Here is a 22,434-nt window from a genome sequence, read left to right as displayed (position 1 = left end):
TCTTGGGATCCAGGAATGGATATTCAAAGCAAATATCAGAAGTGAAAGTCCTCATACCTACCTGACAAATGTCCTTGGGAATAACGCTTGTTGCCAGTTGACATCACTGATGGAGGGTTAGCTAATAAAATGTTTTCCATGTTAATGAAACCTGATCACTATTCATAATCCAGAACAAGCATAGATATTCCCTTTGATGCTTTGATGCTTGTATCACCCTATACAATTATTCATTATCTAATGAATAATTGTATAGGGTGATACCACCTCTCCAGATATATAATGTGCATCTTTTTATGTGGAGGAGGTGGATGCAGAATGCACCCTAACAAAATTTAGTCATGCAGACTGCTCTATCAAGGTTGGTATCATCGCAGAATACAAACTGGTGTCCAGACAAATCAGTGGGAAATACTGTAGCTCCCACAAAGTGCTGCATTTTAATCTTTTTGGGGGAAAACTGAGAGATATAGCAGTATAACCATTCCTCCTATAAAATGAGAGTTGTGTTCCTGAGAAACACTGTATTATCAAAAAAATACTAACCGTGATTCAATAGCACTTAAGGGGTTAGGTGTAGGAATGCTGTCCAGGGTTTAAAAGGCGAAGCCTCATTGAGAAGGGACGTGTTACCTAGGTAAATACAGCTACACCCAGGGCTCTGCAAAGAGAGCAATCTCAGTGAACAATCTTGTAGGATGTTGAGAATATCAGTGGTGCTAGTGAGATGGAGACTCTGGGCCTGGAGTCCACAAGCAGAGGGCCCAGAGTTCTCAGACTGTGGCTCCACCTGTCCTGGTTGCCCCGATGTGTTAGCCAATGTCAACACTACTCTTGGAAAAGAGTGCATGGAATAAGGAGCAAATAATTCACCAGCAGGCTTTTAGAGGCATGTCAAGGCATGAATGAAGACACCTGTTCGTGCTCACTGGCAGCTACTATCCCTTTACTGTCATTGGTATCTGGAACGGTCAGTTTGTAAGATTGGAAATTTGTTATTTAATCAGAAACACAGCTTTCCTTAATTTTTACAGTATTTGCAAAGTGTCAATTCTGTACACCCAGATGCACAAATCTCACATTCTTTAGGTTTTTTTGTCATAGAGATTTAACACATCAAGCTTCTGTTTAAAATGAATGGCTATTCTTTTCTTCAATTCCCTTACAATAAAATCACTAACACTATGCTTCATAACCTCGCCACATATTGTTATAATAGTGTTATAATACTGTGTTTTCAATTAAAAATCTGAATAAAATTAAAAACTGTACCATGACAGCAAAGACAGACATGTTATACCTTTAAGGAGTCAGTGACTCACTCTGTTGTTTACTAATGTACACTGTCTAGATGTGGATAGTCTTGTTATGCGAAATATTTTAGACCTAAGTGCTCGCTTACTAAACTCAGAGATCCTGACTGATTTGACTTTCTATTCAGCCCCTTTACCTGAAGCCAGAAACAGAAGAGGTAGTTAAATTTATTGGAAAGCGCTTTGTTTTATTAACAGACACTCCGACTCAAACCTGTATCGTACAGCAATATAGACGTGGGCAATGCCACCACAAGTAAATAATGTGCTTACCATGTAAATCCTGCTAAACTAGAAGCATTGCAGAAGGTGATATACTGTACATTATTAGTATTTGCAGAATCATGGTTTAGTTCAAACAAGCAAGTCTGTGGAGTTCCCCTTGTTTATTGGTACCAAACCTTGATGGGACGTCATGGTTCTGTACGGATCAGAGAAAAGTGAATGCTGAAACTCCACCAGACATTGTATGTACTGTTTAACCATAATCAAGGACCGATGCACTGTTCCCTTTTTTAATAGGGTTACTCCCTGGAAATTAGACACAAGAAGGGCATGAATAATGCTGTTTGGCTCTTGGGGAATTTTTCTGTTAACTGTAGAGTTATAGAGAAGACACGTTGTGTATTGCCTCTTTTCATATTTGTAAAACTGTTCCAATTGAAATGCAATATGGAATATATTATTATTAGTATTAATAATGAATGACCATGGATGAGCTGTAAGCTGAAGAGTTATAGAGAAGACATGTTGAGGCTTGTCTTTTAAGCTTGGAATTAACCTTTAGAGTGATCCTTTTGGCTATATTTTTTACATAGCCGGATGTATAAAAATAGTTTATTATTATAGCTTGTTGTGAATGCGATGTACCTCTTTCAGGTTTACATCCGCATTAAGAAAATCTATATTTTGGCTCAATACAAATTTCAGCAACGAGAAATTTAACTTTAAATTTAGATTAAGAAAAACATTTCACACATACTGTACTGTAGTGGGTTTGAAAACATCTGGTATCATACTGTATATGCAGCATATTTATACAGTATACGATCTCACTGCCGTTCATAGCCGTGTGCGCTACTGTTTCAGTATATCTGTGGATCTCACTTCATGGGATTCATGTGTGTAGAACAGTGGGAGACAAGACGCAGGGGGGGTGGTGGAGGTTGCTTTGATTATACTGTAGCGTTTTGCAGGTTCTTTTTCAGAACTAAAGAACAGTGGAGACGCGATTAACCAAGCACTGGCTTTATTTTACAACCACACCAAAACCAAACACAGGATCTACACACACATGAGGAGACTGACGAACACGTACACACATTTAGGGTGGTAATTACCTAACAACACACTCTACTTTTACAGGACTACACAGGGCACTAGAATTACTAGGACATTATTTACACAGGTAGGGTCAGCCGCTGGTCATCGTGCTGACCCTCAGACTCTTCCCGGCTACCACTCCCAGCATGCCCAGCGGTACTACGAGCGCCCAGGGGCGCTTCCTCCTCACCACCAGGCGAGGGCGTTACACTGCCCCCACCTGAAGCGTCTGGCGTCTCGCCGACGTCGAACATCCCCCTCAGGCTGTACTCGTATTCGGCCAACTGCTGCGGAACCCTGCGTGAGCGGCCGCTGCGCCGCGGTGACGGCTGGCGATCCACGGACGCCCCACTATCGGCCGGCTCCGGCCCCGGCTGCTCCTCTGGAGCCTCCCCACACGGCTCCTCCTCCCGGGCCCGGTAGGGGGCCAGGCGGTCTCAGTGCAGGACCACCACTCTCCCCCGTGTTCGCAACCGGACACGGTAGCAGACCTCGCCCACCACCCCGAGTACCTCAGCGGGCCCCTCCCACGACGGCGCCAGCTTAGGACTGAGGCCTTTGCGGCGCCGCGGGTTGTACACCCAAACCGAGTCCCCGGGCTGGAAGGCAGGCCCCCTGCAGCGCAGGTCGTAGTACCGCTTCTGCCGGACCCCCGCCTGTGTCAGGTGGGTCCGTGCAAAGCTGTGCACCCGCTGCATCCGCTGCCGCAGGTCCCACTCGTAGTCCGGTCCAGCCGGCGGTGCCGACCCGTCTCCGAGCGGCGGGCCGAAGACCAGGTCCACCGGTGTTCGCATTTCCCGGCCCAGCATGAGCGAGGCCGGGGTGCACCCGGTGGATTCCTGGACCGCGGTCCGATACGCCCAGAGCGCAAGGGGGAGGTGGCGGTCCCAGTCCCGTTGGTGCCAGGACACCAGGGTGGCCAGCTGGGTGGCGAGCGTCCGATTAAACCGCTCTACCAACCCGTCGCTCTGGGGATGCAGCGGGGTGGTCCGCGTCTTAGTAATCCCCAGGCGCTGGCACACTCTGGCGAAGACCTGGGACTCGAAGTTACGCCCCTGGTCACTGTGTAACTCCTCCGGCACCCCCAGCCTGGCAAACATCCCCTCCAGCAGTGCATCGGCCACCGTGGGGGCACTCTGGTCCGGGAGGGCGTAGGCCTCCGGCCACTTCGTAAAGTAATCCATAGCCACCAAGACGTAGCGGTTCCCGGCCTCGGTGCGCGGAAACGGGCCCAAAACGTCCACTCCCACCCGCTCCATAGGAGCCCCCACCTGGTGTTGTTGGAGGGGGGCCCGAGAGCGCTCGGGGGGACCCTTCTGCGCCACGCACACCGCACACGTTCGGCAGTACCGCTCCACGTCCCGGTGGCAAAGACCCCAATAAAAATGGCCTCGGAGACGCTGCAGGGTTTTTTTACCGCCGAAGTGCCCCACACCCGGTTGGCCGTGCACCGCTCGGAGCACCGCCCCGCGGAGCGACCGAGGCACCACCTGCTGCCACCGTACCTCGCCACTGGAGGGTACCCGCCACCCCCGGCGCAGCACCCCGTCCTTTACCTCCAAGGCCTCCCACAGGGCGCAGAGGGCCTTGACGGACTTCGGGTGCGGGGCGAGCTCCTCTCGTGTAGGCCGCACTCCTGCTGCCCTCCAGCGGAGCACCGGGCCCACGTCAGGATCAGCTGCCTGACGCTGCGCCAGGTCTGGCAGGCCCACCCCCAGCGGCCCCTCCCGGGCCGTGGCCGCGGCGCTCACCCCCGCCACGGTGCGGACAGCCTCCTCACGCTGCTCCCGCCGGGCGCAGTGATGGCAGTCCGCGGCCTCGCAGGGGCGCCGCGAGAGAGCGTCGGCATTGAGATGGCGAGACCCCGCACGGTGCACGACAGTGAAGTCGTACTCCTGCAGGATCTCTATCCATCGCGCCATCTGTCCCTCTGGCTCCTTAAAGTGGAGCAGCCAGGTGAGGGACGCATGGTCGGTCCTCAACCGGAACCGGGTCCCGAACAGGTACGGCCTGAAATGGTGGACCGCCGCCATCACCGCCAGCAGCTCGCGACGGGTCACGCAGTAGTTCCGCTCAGGCCTAGTCAGAGCCCGACTATAGTAAGCCACTACGCGCTCCCCATCCGGCCCCTCCTGCGCCAACACCGCCCCCACCCCCGAGTCACTCGCGTCGGTGTCGAGAATATACGGCAACCGCGGGTCGGGGTAGGCCAGCACGGGGGCCCCCACCAGAGCTTCGCGCAACCGGCAAAAGGCAGTCTCACAGCCCGAGTCCCAGTCAAAACGGCGGCCCTTGTCGGTGAGGCGGTGCAGCGGGGCGGAGATGCTGGCAAAGTCCCGGACGAACCTCCGATAGTACGAGGCCAACCCCAGAAAGCTGCGGAGCTCCGCGACGGTGCGTGGAGTCGGCCAGCCCCTCACTGCGGCGACCTTACCTGGGTCCGTAGCCACCCCTCGCGGTCCAACAACATGTCCCAGGAAGGTCACCTCCCGCCGCAGGAGCTCGCACTTGCGGGGGTTGAGCCTCAGGCCAGCACGGCGGATGCAGGCCAGCACCACCTGGAGGTTCGTCAAGGCCTGGTCGAAACTCCGTGCATGAACCAGCAGATCGTCCAGATATAACACGCACTGGTTCCGCGGGACCGATGCCAGCACCCTCTCCATCAGCCTCTCGAACGTCGCCGGGGCATTGCACAGGCCAAAAGGCATGACAGTAAACTGCCAGAGGCCCTGGCCGATGGAAAAGGCCGTCTTCGGGCGAGCATCGGGAGCAAGCGGTACCTGCCAGTAGCCGCAGCGGAGGTCCAGGGAGCTGAACCAGGTCGACCCGGTGATGTAGTCCAGGGCGTCATCTATCCTCGGCAGGGGGTAGGAATCTTTCCGGGTGACCTCATTCAGCTTGCGGTAGTTGACGCAGAACCTCCACGAGCCGTCTTTTTTTTTAACCAGTACGGCTGGCGCCGACCACGGGCTCGCGGAGGGCTCAATCACCCCCGCTGCGGCCATCTCCCGGATCTTTTCCTCGGCGGCGGTCCGCTTGGCGTGGACCATGCGTCCTGGTGGGATGCGGATGGGCCGAGCGTCGCCGGTGTTGATCTCGTGTTGGACCAGGGCAGTGCGGGTGCAGTCCTCATCCCTCGCCGCAAAGAGGTCTTCGTTCTGGGCGAGTAGCTCCTGGAGCCGCTGCCGCTGGTCCTGATCGAGGCCCTCGCAGCTCCGCTGGAAGAGGTCCTCAACGGCACGCTTCGCTTCCACGCAACGCTCGGCCCCCGCCGCCGCCTTGTCTGGCCCCCCGGCCGACTCAGGGGCAGGATCCGGCACGCTCGCTCCCCGGCTCACAGGCCTGGTCTGCCCCGGCGACTGACGCCGCCGCCACCGCCTCTTGTTCCCCCGGCTCCGGCAAGCCCGCGTCCCTCGGCCTTCGCCGGACCTGCCCTCCACCAGGTGCAGTCGCTCCCCCTGCCACACCAACTCCTGCCGGTCCAAGTCCAACCTGGCCCCCACTCGCTGCAGTAGGTCCAGCCCCAGAATGCAGTCCTCCTGGATGGGTGCAAGGTAGCAGGGGTGGCGCACCGTCGCTGCACCCAGACGGAAGGCAAGCACCCGTTTCCCCCGGACTGCAGCGAGCTGTCCCGTCACGGTCCTCAGCCGCAGGCTGGAGGCCTCCCATCCTGGGGGGTTGGTGCCCTCGGTGTCGGGGAGGACGCCCGGCCGAAGTAGGGTTACTGATGAACCGGTGTCGAGTAGGGCCAGGCAGGGTTGGTCCTCAATCCGGCAGTGGAGGTACAGGCCCCGGCTACAGCCGACTCGCCCCACGGTGGCGTGAGGGGCGCCGGTTTTTACAGCGCTCTCCGGAGCGGGGGTTGAGGTGTTCGAGGGGCGGCCTTCCCCGCGCTGAGCCGCCCCGTTCCCGTTTCCCGACGCCGATCGGGGAGAGCGAGGTTCGGGTGCCCGGCAGACCCGGGCTCGGTGTCCTCTTTTCCCGCAGCGGTCGCAAATCAGCGTGCGGGGCTGTTCCGCGGCGGTCGCTGCACGGGCTGGCTCCTCTTCCCCCTCGCTGGATTCCTCCGTCGCCGCCTCGGTCAGCCGGCAGGGCGCACTGCGTCTGCTGGCGCTGCCAGTCACCCCGAACACTACCTCAGCCCGTGTAGCAAGGGCCAAGGTCTGCTCCAGCGATGTTGGCGCGGCCAGCTGCACGTGGCGCCGCAGCTCCTCGGGCGAGAGGGCCTTGAGAAAGGCCTGGAGAGCCATCTCCCGCTGCGCCTCCCGGGGGAAAGTTGGGTATCCTCGGCGGGCGAGGAACATGACATCCGCGGCGACCGGGCCCAGTCGCTCTCCTGGTCGGCGCCGCCGCAGGGCCAGCCTCTCCCGCATCAAGTCCGGCGCCTCCTCTACACCGAAGCGCAGCTGGAGGGCTGCTGCCAGCGCCGTGTAGTCGCCTCTGTCCTCCTCCGGGACGTCCAGGAGCACCTGGCAGGCCGCTCCTTCCAGCGCCGCCGCCAGGTGGCCGGCCATCTCCGCCCGGCTCCAGCCATTCGTCCGGGCCGCGAGCTGGAACTGCGCCTCATAGGTCTCCCAAGGCGCCTCACCATCGTAGCGACCTGGTCGCACCCGCGCCGATGGGTGTGGGAATCGCTGATCGGCTCCGGCAGGGAGGGCATCCTCTCTCCGGGGCGGCCGCCCCAATTCTACTGGCGGGACCACTACTGGGTAGCCCTGGTAAGGGCTGTGGCCACCTGTCGCACCCAGGAGTTGCTCAGGCTCCCTATGTGCGCCGCCGATGGGTTCTGCGTCTTCCAGCGTCAGCCGGCGCTTTATGGAATCGGGTAGTGTCTGCCACGAGTTGTTCATTCTGCCCTCTTCTGACACCAATGTAGCGTTTTGCAGGTTCTTTTTCAGAACTAAAGAACAGTGGAGACGCGATTAACCAAGCACTGGCTTTATTTTACAACCACACCAAAACCAAACACAGGATCTACACACACATGAGGAGACTGACATACACGTACACACATTTAGGGTGGTAATTACCTAACAACACACTCTACTTTTACAGGACTACACAGGGCACTAGAATTACTAGGACATTATTTACACAGGTAGGGTCAGCCGCTGGTCATCGTGCTGACCCTCAGACTCTTCCCGGCTACCACTCCCAGCATGCCCAGCGGTACTACGAGCGCCCAGGGGCGCTTCCTCCTCACCACCAGGCGAGGGCGTTACAATACCATGCATACTGTAAGTCCCTGAAGCATACCGTCCAGGTTTCGAAATTATAAAAAAATCAACCTTTGATGAGTTTGCATGAGAGAAAAAGTTACCTTTTCAGAAGACGTGTACTGTGCAAAGAAGGTTCCGCAGCCGAAACGTTGTGTTCCTTTCTTCTCTAAACTTAGTATTGTCAGAACAAGCACCTCAAAACTTTCCCAAAATAATCAAGAGAGAATTCCTGTGACCAGGCTTCCAGGATAAAGTGGCTGCACAGAGGAGGTGGACTGGAGAGTTGTAGTGCACCACCTGGGTAGCTACTGGGTAGTGCAGAGAAGGCTGTTGAGGGAAGGAATGAGCCACCAAGGTCCAGAGCTGTGCTATGTCTGGGAGGCTTCACAGGGCATAAGGGCTCCAGGTAACAGACTAACTCAAGGGGGTCTTTCCAAAGAAATTTAAAAGTAAATGTGCTGCCAGCCACTGAACTACAACATGCTCTGCTGGAGAACAGCAAATATTTACAGTACATAACCCCGTGCGCCACTGTGGAGTGGTGGGTAGAGCATGACAATATTGTATTCTTCATAAAATGGTTGACAATAGATAAGTATGACTGGAGACTCTGTCTCTAGATCACCTGGCTCTCATGAGGTATCGACACATAAACACATACACATACTCAAAATAATTCATTCTCTAAACAAAAGCAATAAAACTGGTTTCAACCACAAACAAACTTTAGCTAGTCTGGAATCCTGGGGATAGCTTTGCTTGCTTTGTAAGGACAAGTAAAGTAAGGACGTTCACTTATGGTTGAAACTAAATATTAACCAAACACATTTTCCTTGTTTTATAGGTGAAATTAATTAAATGGGTAAATTGGTGTTTAACTCACATGTTTCTAATAAATAGTGTAACACTACAGGGTTCACTTGGGCGCCCTCGCCTGCTGCCTGCACAGGTCGGCCCCCCACCATCTGGGACTCGAACCCAGGCCTCCGGCGTCACTCAACAGGGACCCAGCCTGTTGAGCTAAAGAGAGATCTCCCCCCAGCCCAGCAGCTTTGGTCCTGCTAATACAGGGATGGGTGGTGACGTCACCGCTCTGGTAAGCTGGCTCTTACACACTCACCGGTGGCCGTATGCATTACACTCTCCCCCATTTAACTCGCCGTCCTATCCCAAGGGCTATCCCATCCCACTCTGGCACCAATGTAGCGTATACAGGTTCTTTCAGGACAAAGGACTAGTGGAGACACGATTAGTGAACCAAACAACAGCTTTTATTCTTCTGACCAAGATCACACAAGACCAAACACAGGATATATACTGTACCACATGAGGAGACTGAAGGAACACATATACATCGTTAGGGTGGTCCTTCTTAACAACAGGCTATACACTTATATGGCTACACCGGACACTAAAACGGCTATGACACTATTTACATATGCAGGGTCAGCTGCTGGTCATCGTGCTGACCCTCAGACTCTCCTTTGCTACAACTCCCAGCCTGTTCCTCGGTACTATGAGTGCCGAGGGTGAGCTTCCTCCTCACCAACGGGCGAGGGCTTACAATACTTTGCTTCTTTTTCTCACTGGCAAAATAGTTTCTTCCACAACCTGTAGGACCCAAACCATGGCAACAGGGTTGGCTTAGTAGTGCCTGTTCCAGGTCCATGTACATAGAGGGATTAATGGCATTTTATATTAATGATATGTCTGTTAAATTGTGTATTTATTGGAGAAAGGTGCATATCGGTATTCTGATACCTTTTTGTTTTGTAGTGCAATCTTCTAAGAGGAGAATTACCTAGAAAATGAGAAAGGAGGAAGCTTGTAGTAGTGTTGAGTAGGACCTGCCTACAGCAATCTATTATGGTAAAGCAATTCATATGTTTATTCTTGTAACTATAGTTCTGTGGGTTTTTTCCCCTTTGGTTACTTTTTATTTTTCACAGTGTTTTTTTTTAGTGTGGACTTTGGGAACATAGTCCCTCACAATCAATACCTTTGCACTTCTATTCAATTGTGGCTGTGTGTGCCATCATTATTGCTGCATCCCATCTGCACTTCTAAACTATTGAAGGATGAGACTGTGACATATATTTATTACAAATAAAAATAGTACAAATAAAAGATTTCATGAAAAGAATTGAGCAAATGGCTGGAAAGTAGAAAATTAGAAAAGAGAAAGTTACTAACGTACAGAACAATGAAACTCAATTCTATTTTGAGACAAAAAGAAAAAGGTCAATTTTATGCTACCTCTATCAAGCATTGATCTGAAGTACAAGATAAATGTGAACTATTCCTTTAGAAGGCATGGAGGTTAGGTGTGTTCTTATCATTTATCTTCTGAAAAAAGATAACGAGCATATTCGCAGAAAAGGTTAAAATGATCAATTTTCACAACGTATATAAAGGTATAGTAATATATGGTCAGAAGGAGCATGTAAAAACTGGAGAAATTGAATACTGGTGTGTATTTTTTCTTTAAAATACCAAGACCAGCCATATACAACTTATGCAATTTCAGGTTTACTTTTCAAAACAGCTAGAATATCAAGGAAACAATAAAAAGCATAATGATGTTCATTGTTAGTAGTGTTTGGTATTTTTAGGACTATAGCAGAGAGGTTCCAATTCATGTTTGTTTGGTTTTAATAGAAAAGTATGTGAAATACAGATTGTGTTACAAAATCTTGGTACAAAAATTTACACAAGAAAGAAGTGCATTACGTTTGTATAGGAATTTTGGTAACAAGGGTCACCTATGAGACATTACTTTATCAACTATAATGTATATACTGTGCTTTTGTTCTTTATACAGGAAGAATTAGAGTCTAGATCTAAATGTTTTCTTCCAATGCAATTTTTTTAAAAGTAATCACAGGCCTACCATTTGTCTTTTTGTTGTTACTATAAGGACTTGACATAAAAGCAGTAATACATTTAAGGGTTTGTCCTATGATATGAATATTTGTTATCTGTTCTTTTTAATTTTTTTATTATTTTTTTTAAATTTCTGATCTTACTTTCTGTTAAAGGCTATTTTTAGTGTAAAAAGATCTAGCGACCTTTGTTTAATCCATTAAGATTGAATATGTTAAACATTATTTTTCCTTCAAAAATATTTAATTCGTATTTTCAAAGCTTACTCAATCAGATTTAACTGTTCTCTAGGCTCTGTTCAGACATGTAGCACATTGGGTGTCATTCACAGATTTCTCACCAATGAAGAGTCATCATCTCCTCCTTACAGCAGGAGTAGGAGGGGGCAGAGACCTATTAATGTACACAAGATTAGGAGTAAAAATCAAACTCCTTGAACACTTTGAGATATTCCTAAATACCTTGATTGTTTTGTACTCCTTCCTATGCCTTTTTGCTCTGTGTATTGAATACGTTTATGGATAAAATTAACAAAAAGGCAAAACGTTTTCTTTCTACAATTTGTTGTGGATTTAACTTTCAACAGATTTTTCCAGTCCAATGGAAATCGCTCATGCAGAAGAACCTCAGGCTGTGCAGTATTGTTTTCCTTCGAGCAATGCATCTTGTCTAAAAGAAATGCGATCTAAAGCAGCTTATGCTGCTTTATACACGGTGCTGGTAATGACGGTTACCCTAACTGTGTGTGGAAACCTTGTTGTGATTATCTCCGTCTCTCATTTCAAGCAGCTCCACACACCAACTAACCTCATTCTGCTCTCTCTGGCTGTGGCAGACTTTCTAGTAGGACTGATTGTGTTGCCTTTAAGTATGACAGCTTTAATAGAAACTTGTTGGTACTTTGGAGATATGCTGTGTTCTGTTTATAAGTTTTTTGACTCTGTTCTTATATCAGTTTCTCTCAGTAATCTGGTTTTAATAGCCATTGACCGCTATTTTGCTGTTTGTGACCCATTACTTTATTCTACTAAGATAACAGTTAATGTCATGCATTTATTAATACTATTTAGCTGGCTGTTATCACCATCTTACATGTTGGCTTTTCTTTATCTAAATGGAAATTTTGATGGTGCAGATAAGCTAAATTCCTGTCTTGGAGAATGTTTGTTTGTAGTTAGTGAAATATGGGGAATAATTAATCTGATAATTACTTTCATTTTGCCTTGTTTAATAATGATAGCTCTATATGTGAAAATTTTTTTAGTAGCCAAAAGACATGCAAAAGTAATCAGCTCTTCAGCCGAAAAAAAGCATGTGCGAGAAAACACAGGTAAAATTTCCAAAATATCGGAAAGAAAAGCTGCCAAAAAGTTAGGAATTGTAGTGCTTGCCTTTCTTCTTTGTTGGATTCCATGTTACATCTGGATACTCACTGAAGGAAATGTTAATGTATCTACGACAGCGGCTCTCTTCACTCCTACTGTAATAGTTTATCTTAACTCCTGTGTCAATCCAATTCTCTATGCCTTACTTTATCCTTGGTTTCAGAAGTCATTGAAACTTATATTCACATTTAAAATATGTTGTACAGCCTCCTCGTTTATAAATCTTTTTCAAGACAAACATGAAAATGTCTTGTATGTTGGATAGTGCTGTAACTGTGTTAACTTGAGATCTTTATGTAATTGCCAGTGTTTTTTTAGGGTCCACTCCCCTTTTCTTTTTGGTCTTCCTGACCAATACAGCAGATAACTAACAATACAGTAGACTGTAGTTTTCACTGAGTTGAATTAAATGACACACTGTTTGTCTAGTGAACTGTCAATTACTTCACAGTCAGAGGTGATAAGTTTGGTGTGTGAAGGTGCTTAGTCAGTAAGGATTTAAAACATAAGGACAGAGAGGCAACAAATGAGAGATGAAGAAAAATGTAACACCATGACAATCGACAATCTGCATACTGACAAGGCCTGCAAGAAGCCTCTGGGTTATTTATGTCAGCTTTTCCCCCCTGAACATCCAGACACTCTCACATCACATTCAAATCTTGTTCTGGTCAGTTCCGGCTAGCGGAGGTGGAGAGTTCTGTTGTAGTAGTGTGGGAATGTTAAGCCTAACCCGAGCTGGGGTTTCAACAGAGCAATCCTGCAATCTGTCCCTGAAGCCCCCCAACCATCAGATTTGAATATGCTCCTCAAATCAAAAAGTATGAGTGTAAAACAATCAAGACCATTGAAAAAAGCTCTTGGAAATTGCTGGTGTTAAATAATGTGTCTTCTCTGGGCAAATTTTCAATTAGCTGAAAAACGCTGTAAAACTGGTATTGAAATGAGTGGGTATTTTCATGTCAGTGTAGAGTTTGAGTTATAAGAACCATTAAAGGTTGACTCCAGTTATACATCTAGTTGCCCACAATTAAGAGAGTCCACCCAGTAGAACAGGGTTTCTTACAACTTTTGATCTTACCCTGTTTGTTGTTGAAGACGGCCAGGGTAAAGGAGGTCAAATGGAACGTCTGGTTTGGAAATGAAGGGATTACCAACAAGTACCAGCGTACTGTGCACAGTGTGTTTTTCTTTCTTTGGTACAGCAAACGTATGTGTTGCCTGGAAGACTGAAGCTGTTTAAGGAAAGTTCGGTTGTGGAAGATCTTTTTTGTGGTCTGTAGCAACCTGGTAGAGAGAAAAGGAACTGTGCGGTCATTAAGGAATGCTCTTCTTGATGGATTTTTCTCCTCATTACTTGGGACTAAGTTTTGAATGTGTTTGTTTTTGAGTCATGCCTTGTTGTACCAAGTACCATAGAATAAAATCTTCAATTTTGCAATCTACCTGTCTGTTGTTGATCTGTTTGTGAACTGGTAACTCCTGGGAGCCTGTCTGAGGTGTGGTGAATGATCCCTTTTAAAATTGCTGAGATAGTCAGATACAAATTATCCACCTGTATTATAATATAGTTCTGTTTCTCATCAGCAAGGACTGGGAAATGTACATAAACTGATGGGAACACAGTTTGAGAAAAGTGCTGGTAAAATCTTTGAAGAAAACCCAATTCAGAGCTAGAATTTTGGAAAAATTCCCCAAACAACTTGAGAAAACGTGAGCAAATCTTCCAAAAACAATAGGCAAAAAATGTACCAAACTGGTTAGCGAAGTTGGTAGAAATTGACCCAAAAATACTTGCAGCTCTAATTGCTGCCAAAGATGCAGTGTTAATTTATTCATCAGTTTTTGTTTTAGTCAGTCTTTGTCAGCTAAAATGCCCATAAGACAGTCACATTTTTGTCGTACACTTTCAATTCACACACGGCTCCACAGCCGATACGTTTTGTGTCTTCTCAGCATGGAATAAACCTTTACTTGTTCCTAAAACTGAATTAGTTTTCTCATATTTTTTAATGCAGTTTAATTTGGTTAAAATTTAACTAAATAACTTTTAACTAAAATAACTTGTAGCTAAACTTTTTAATATTAAAGAACTTAAGTTTAGTGCTTTTTAATTTAAAATAAAGAGTGTTCTAAATGGATAGCTTTATAATTGTGTGACAACTTTTTACTTATCACATAAGGCAAGCAACAAGTGCATAGGTAACCTTAGCCATTTTCTAACAAAATATAAGAAACATGAACTAATTTAGTTTTGGACACTGACACACACAATTAAACAAATTGAAATTGAAGGATTAATTTCACTCTTCAATGGCTTTTACTGAGTAGACAGCTTTTTTGTTCTTCCAAAGTACATGAGAAACACACTGATCTATGAAAGACCAGAGAAAACTATTCTACAAAACTGACAATGAGCATGGAGGAATAAATTTATGAGACTACAACAGTTATTCTATTCTAATATTCTCATTTGAACCCTTTACCATGTCATTATATGATTTCATAGATGCAATAACATTCTATCAAAAAGCATGTGTCTTTGTTGCACAATGTGAAGTACATTGATTCCCAGAGAGATCAAAGATCAATTACAAGAAATAATTATGCAATAAGGGTAAATAATAAATAATAAATTATCTTATACACATTACATGCACCTTGCCTATAGAACATATATTTTGGCACTCAATATTATTATTCATTTATCCAGAAGAGGGCCCTATCAATACTTTTACTCAGGTTGCTGCTGGAAGAGGTGTTAGTGGGACCAGCAGGAGGCGCTCACCCTGCGGTCCATGTGGGTCCTAATGCCCCAGTGATGGGGCATTAAGTGATGGGGACACTATACTGTAAACAGGTGTCGTCCTTCAGATGAGACATAAAACCGAGGTCCTGAATCTCTGTGGTCATTAAAAATCCCAGGGTGTTTCTCGAAAAGAGTAGGGGTGTAACCTGGCCAAATTTCCCATTAGCCCTTACCAATCATAGCCTCCTAATAATCCTCATCTCTGAACTGGCTTCATTACTCTGCTTTCCTCCCCACTAATAGCTGGTGTGTGGGGAGCATTCTGGCGCACTATGGCTGCCGTCACATCATCCACATGGATGCTGCACTTTGGTGGTGGTGGAGGGGATTAGCACTTTGAGTGGAGTGTCCAGAAAAGTGCTATTTAAGTGTTAGCAATTATTATTATTATTATATCGATAACCACCTTTTTCAACAGCATATTCTTTGAGTAGAAAAACTACCATAGTTAAAAAGCATTTTAACTATCCTAATGTCACCCACCCTCGTGGTCAGCATATGATATACTAATGATGTCATGCTAGCATCATGATAACAAAGTAATATGTGTGCTATGCTTCCAGTCTGTCATAGTGCTTTCATTCGACACATTCTTCTAAAAAAACACAGGAATGCCTGTATGCGCTACAGAATGTTGGGGCCACAATAATATTTTTTTGGTAAGGTAAACACACTGCGACAATTCAATGCTAAATGCACTTTAAGAACATTTTTTCTGATGTCTAATATATGTTGTGAATTTTTCATATACACAAAAAAACTACTTTTCACACACATTTTAATATTTTCAAAATAAAATATGAACAAAAGAAACCTAATTTTATCTTCCCTGTGTCAGTGTATGAAGCTGTTGCGCAGCACACATGATGTGTACAGTACATCCAATTTTTAAATTTTAAGAGTAACTTAGTTTTTACACATACATCTCTAGCCTTTACATAAAACTAGCACTTTCATATACAAATGGTAAAATACAGATTATTCTTACTAAGTTTTCTGTTTAATTTGTTGACTACAGATGCAGCCATTCAAAGTGCGCGGTAAAGACACCGCAGTACAGATACCGCAGGTAAGATGACACGCGATACCGCGGTGCGTGATTGGTTGACCGACAGGGGCACTCGTGGTCCGTTGGTCTGTCGTAGAAAGACTTACTGTACTGTAAACGTCTTTACTGTGCCCGTTGTAGATATTGAATTTTACCACTGAAGGGAAATCTTAGTAGCTGAGCATAAAAAGAATAGGAGCATACTGTAACGCGTGTGAAGGCCATAAACGATATTAATTTTGGAACGTAAACATACAGTATATGGCTGGTCTTGGTACTTTAAAGAAAAAAATACGCACCAGTATTCCATTTCTCCCTAAACATTGTAAGCTTCGAAGTCTTTAACTAACGTGATACCGGAGTCAACAAGCATACTTTTAGAATTTGATTAAAAGGGAATATAATATGGAATCGCGTATCTCAATAATTTAATAACGGTATGATTATATCCGTGTACTGCGGCAGAGCTATGTAGGGCTGTTTCGCCTGCCTGATCATGTGAGCTCTCTTGTAGCCTACTGGTCTAGGTGCGTGACCACCAGCTGGTAGGTTGGGTGTTCGAATCCAGCTGGTACTGGACTTTTCATTTTTATTTATTTATTTTTTAATCGCGTAACATAAACATATTACCGTATGCAAACTGTACTGTATACAGTATGTATATGTATATTTAATGTCTTAACTGTGCCCGTTTAATTGAATTTAAAAAACATATTTAACACGAACATTAAGCTGCTTACATCTTCCGCCTGAGAACAGTCACCCGTTGCTACCCAACGCAGAATGGTGATTGGCTGACACCATCTGACACCCCTCTGATTGGAGAAAAAAGACGTGCTGGTGTGCTATACACACTACCAGGAAGAGGAATTCTTTCTATTCAAAACGTGTATTTTAAAAGTTTAAGAAGTAAAAACCTTACAGCGTACACAGATTTCTAAACTGATCAGGATCGTTATCTTTGTCTTATGCATAATAATGTTCACCGCTCTGTCCAGCAAATTAATAATAAACTTTATTTTATATAGCGTTTTAAACGAATAAGAAATTAGATTGCTCATAAACCTAATCACTTGCTTTTTCTTTTTATTTAGGCTCAGATTTCAACTATAGATCGTATTATTAATAACCATAATAACAACCAACCAACAAAAACAACCATATAAACATAATGGTGGTGCTGGACCTTCCAGTTTTATTTATTTATTTTTTAATCGCGTAACATAAACATATTTCCGTATGCAAACTGTACTGTATACAATATGTATATGTATATTTAATGTCTTAACTGTGCCCGTTTAAGTATTGAATATTCATATCTAATTTTACCACTGAAGGGAAATCTTAACATAAACATACAGTATATGGCTGGTCTCGGTACTTTAAAGAAAAAAATACGCACCAGTATTCCATTTCTCCCTAAACATTGTAAGCTTCGAATGAAACCACTAAATAAAGACATAAATATAGAAATCTTAAGATTTGTTTTATTTAATGTTGGTAGCAGGATGAACTGTCAGAGTGTATATTTTGTCGCAAAGTTGCTACAAGATGTTAACAGTGAAAAAGGTATTTAGAAATGAGTTATTTCAAGATGAAAAAGAAAACATACACGAAACATGGTTTCATTACGACCAGAATCGTTCTTGAGATATTTTTAACTTGATTTACAGTATTTGAGAGGTATGTCTTAACACCGATACTACAGTGCTTAAGTACTGCTCACGTATATGTTTCTAGGTTTATATTATGCATTTCATACGGTCAAATTACTTTTGAGCAACTAATAAGAAGCGCGAAACGGTATGCGTTTTACTTTCGTTTTGTGCTGGGACCCGTGGATTGATTAGAGATATCAAGTACATACAAGTCATTTTTTAAATGTTGTAGTTCGTCTTGAAAAAATGTTACGAGTACATCATCTATCAACAATTACACAGGTTCTGTTTCCATATTGCGGATTTTGGTTAGGTACAGTATTATCAAATCCACTGGCGCTGTGTGTTACTTTACTGAGTCCCAATCTGTGATTGAAACCTGTAAAACCGGTTTAATTCGTCACAGCCAGCACTCTTCAGGTGTGAGGGTCTTCTGCTCAGAATGAAACGCTAAAATGTTTGTGTATATTCTAATGGTAGTGGGGGCAGGGTGTGTGGGAACAGGTTTGTTCTTCACACCTGAAACATTTTCTCTGAAAGGATTTTCTTCGAAGTTTAACCGATCTTGTTACAGCATGTTACAGTTTACTATTATTAACCATATTAATTTTAAGTGCTTAATGTAAAATCTTGTAAAAATATATTTTCATTGTTCAAATATACATTAATATACATTAAGTCTGACTATCATATAATAAGTTAAATACAAAACTAAAGAAAAAATAGGGTTAAATATAATTCAAAATATTTTGCTAACAATGTTAACTGTTTATGAATAATAAAATGTATTAACTAAGGAGTAGGATGGCACAGTTGTTAGTATGTTTTTTGTTTTGTTTCTTTTTCATAAATACAACAGTAGTACCTGATGTCTCAGTGGCTTTCAAAATTAAATTATGCATGCAAACCTGTGAACTAGAAAGATAACTAAGATTTTAATACTAATTAAATGACCGCGGGCACTTCCCACCCCCCCCCCTCTACATTCTCAGAGCAGAACAGACTAACCTTCTAATGAAAGACGGTCCACCCCCCACGGACAGGAAAAGTGCCCACAGGCACTTAAACTTAATATGGTCAGTAACGGTAAACAGTAACATGGTAAGAAGGAGCACGTACAAACGTTTTCGAAATAACCACATGTAAGACTCTGATCCTAAAAATGTTTAGGGAGAAAGTGGAATACTGGTGTGCTTCCAGAAGAATCAGTATGGCTCAGAGATTAAATAAAACTTCACAGACATTAACGAAGAGCATAACGCGTGTACTGTATACACTGCAAGTACAACCCAACTCTCTGCAGGAGTGCTGGCTGTGACGAATTGAACCGGTTTCACGGGTATTTTCAAAGTAGGAGGCGAGATTTCCAGCGAAAGACACCCCCCCCCCTCAAAAACCCAGTAAATACAGTACTTACTAGTTAAAGGCTAGGCTCCCGACTACGGCGAAAGGAACCCTTCTTTCATTAGAAGACAATGAACATATTTTAGCCCTGAATGAATTAATAGCAAACATGGTTTACATAAAAGACATTTTTCCAAGAAAGTTTAGCCTTTGTCACTAATGAAACCACTAAATAAAGACATAAATAGAAAAATCTTAAGATTTTTAAAATACATGACTTTGCTAAAATTTATTTGAAAATAAAAACAATTACAACCGCCAGGGGAGAGAGAGAACAGGGGAGGGATGTTGGTTTTGCATAAGGGGCGGGGCTATGGAAATTAGGCATGTTTGGGAATGTGTAGTTACATGTTCTGGCTGTTTGTGAATTATCGTTGTTGAGTATGGAGTGTTGAGGTATTGATTTTGTGTAATGCTTTATGTTGAAAATTGAGGTGGATTTTGTTTATGATAAACAGGATAAACTGGGATGGGAGGAAGGTTTGGTTTTGCATAAGGGGCGGGATTATGATAATTGGATGACTTTGCGAGTGTAAAATGGTTTGATTATTTGATTTTGTATTGTGGTTGTTATCTATGTTTTTGGTTGGTATTATGTTTATATGGTTGTTTTTGTTGGTTGGTTGTTATTATGGTTATTAATAATACGATCTATAGTTGAAATCTGAGCCTAAATAAAAAGAAAAAGCAAGTGATTAGGTTTATGAGCAATCTAATTACTTATTCGTTTAAAAAGCTATATAAAATAAAGTTTATTATTAATTTGCTGGACAGAGCGGTGAACATTATTATGCATGAGACAAAGGTAACGATCCTGATCAGTTTAGAAATCTGTGTACGCTGTAAGGATTTTACTTCTTAAACTTTTAAAATACACGTTTTGAATGGAAAGAATCCTCTTCCTGGTATAGCAAACCAGCACGTCTTTTTTCTCCAATCAGAGGGGTGTCAGATGGTGTCAGCCAATCACCATTCTGCGTTGGGTAGCAACGGGTGACTGTTCTCAGGCGGAAGATGTAAGCAGCTTAATGTTCGTGTTAAATATGTTTTTTAAATTCAATTAAACGGGCACAGTTAAGACATTAAATATACATATACATACTGTATACAGTACAGTTTGCATACGGTAATATGTTTATGTTACGCGATTAAAAAATAAATAAATAAAAATGAAAAGTCCAGAACCAGCTGGATTCGAACACCCAACCTACCAGCTGGTGTGCACGCACCTAGACCAGTAGGCTACAAGAGAGCTCACATGATCAGGCAGGCGAAACAGCCCTACATAGCTCTGCCGCAGTACACGGATATAATCATACCGTTATTAAATTATTGAGATATGCGATTCCATATTATATTCCCTTTTAATCAAATTCTAAAAGTATGCTTGTTGACTCCGGTTTCACGTTAGTTAAAGACTTCGAAGCTTACAATGTTTAGGGAGAAATGGAATACCGGTGTGTATTTTTCCTTGTGATATTTTAAGCTCTAGTTGAATGATAGGTGTCGCATTTTAAATCATTTTCGTAGCTAGAAATTATGAAACGCCCTGTTAAAAGCAAGGAAGTTTTTATGCCCCGTTGAAGTAAAACAAAATGCCTGACAAAGTATGGCTTGGACAGATTCCAAGTGCTTGTACAAATGTGCTAAAGAAATTATACTTTGAGTATACAGCTTGTCCAAAGTCATCCATTATTAATACTATTAGTAATATCTTCAGTAAAGGCTTTGATGCATAAATATTTCTGATAAAGGTAGGTTGTGTACTTCTGTCCAACTGAGCAATCTTGCTTTCATAATATATACCAACATTTTAATGACTGATGATTAACATGCTGTAATACACAGTTCCAAATTAAAGGCTCAAATGCTGTACATGAGAGGTTAAGCTCCCCCTGGCGGTTTTACAAGGCGACGCCGGATAGTTAGTCACGTGACACACGTGAAATGCGTGATACCGCGTGATACTGTGACACGCCCACCGGGGTATGCCGCGAAATACCTCACCCATTTTGAATGGCTGCATCTGTAGCTACAATGTAAAACAACTGTGCGTCTTATCAGTGCAGAGGTGCCTGTTCAGATTGTGCTTGGTCTGTCGATTTTTTTATATTATGATGTTGCATTCTGTTTCTTTATTTTCATCTGTGAAAACATTGGCAAATCACCCCAAACAAAATACAATTTCAAAATGCAAGCCGTTTGAAATTATTAGTTGTTATTAATAAATTAATATTGTTAATAATTACCAGATATATTATTATAGTTCAGTTTCAACAGTCTTTTTAATATCGTTTTGTTATTCTTGATTATAATTATAATATATACGATTTTGTTTAAAGGTTTGTCTTTAAATGCCCCACTTGAATGAATAAGGTATTTTGAATTGACTTGAATTAAACCGGTTTGATCTATTTTGTTCTCCCAATGGTGACAGTATACACATTTGTCCATTTATGTTGTTGATCTAATTTAACTTTAAACACATTGTGATATTTAGAAATATCAGAAAATTCAATACTTTGTCCAAAATATTTACTATTTTAGTAAGTTGTAAAATAAATGCTTATTTGTTAAAGGAGAGCTCATGTCGTGAGCAGGATTGGAACCCCAGCTTTCAGAATTTGAGTTATGCTTAGCTATAGCCGAAAAGGGCAGGCAAAATGTTTCCAAAGTAATCACGAGTGAATGAGTCAAATTGATGCAGATGTTTACAAAGAAAGTGGACTACGGTAGTATTTTGAGCTATATAAATATATTATATTTAGATCCGTAAATTAATGTCGTTATTAATTTATTTAGATACACGATTCCATGTTATATTCCCTACTAAGCGGATTCTAAAAAGTACATAGTGTTTTACTGCGATAACAAGCACAAGTATTCATAGAAATTTTTTTAAATTTAAACATGTATAGCTTTTTGACAATATATACTTAATATTGTCAGAACAAACACCTCAAAGCTTTCCCAAAATAACCACAGTACCATAGGTAACTGAGTGAAAGACTTTGAAGCATCAAATATTTATGAAGTGGGATACTGTTGTGTATTTTTTTATTTAAACTACCACTACCAGTCATATACAGTTTGTATAATATATTTATATTCCCAAGTTAATATCATTAATGACCCCCAAACACCCCCTGTTGCAACAAGTCCAGCCCTCAGGATGTAGTCCTCTTTTTTGGAGGCGAGGTAACAGGGGCACTGTTGCAGTTCCCAGACGGATGGAAAGTGTCTTTTGTCTGGACGGCAGCGAGCTGACTAGTGACCATCCGTAAGCACAGATCGGTGCCCTCCCATCCTCGGGAGCTGGCTCCCTCGGCACCCAGAAGGACACCAGATGAACCGGTGTCGATCAAGGCCAGGCAGGGTTGTTCCTCAATCCG

At 43.8% G+C, this 22,434-nt stretch overlaps 1 protein-coding gene across 1 annotated transcript; it reads left to right on the top strand.

Annotated features, from left to right (window-relative positions):
- Positions 1 to 11,338: 11,338 nt before the first annotated feature.
- On the top strand, positions 11,339 to 12,931 carry LOC148675539 (trace amine-associated receptor 13c-like). Its single transcript, XM_088623502.1, has one exon. The coding sequence runs from the start codon at positions 11,339 to 11,341 to the stop codon at positions 12,386 to 12,388; it is 1,050 nt and encodes a 349-aa protein (XP_088479628.1). The 3' UTR covers positions 12,389 to 12,931.
- The last annotated feature ends 9,503 nt before the right edge of the window (positions 12,932 to 22,434 follow it).

This window comes from Lepisosteus platostomus, chromosome 3 (genome assembly GCF_059453375.1).
Source record: "Lepisosteus platostomus isolate fLepPlt1 chromosome 3, fLepPlt1.hap1, whole genome shotgun sequence".
In the NCBI taxonomy this organism is placed as follows: Eukaryota; Metazoa; Chordata; class Actinopteri; order Semionotiformes; family Lepisosteidae; genus Lepisosteus; species Lepisosteus platostomus.
Note: the sequence above shows the minus strand (reverse complement) of the source record. Positions and strands in the feature narration are given on the sequence as shown.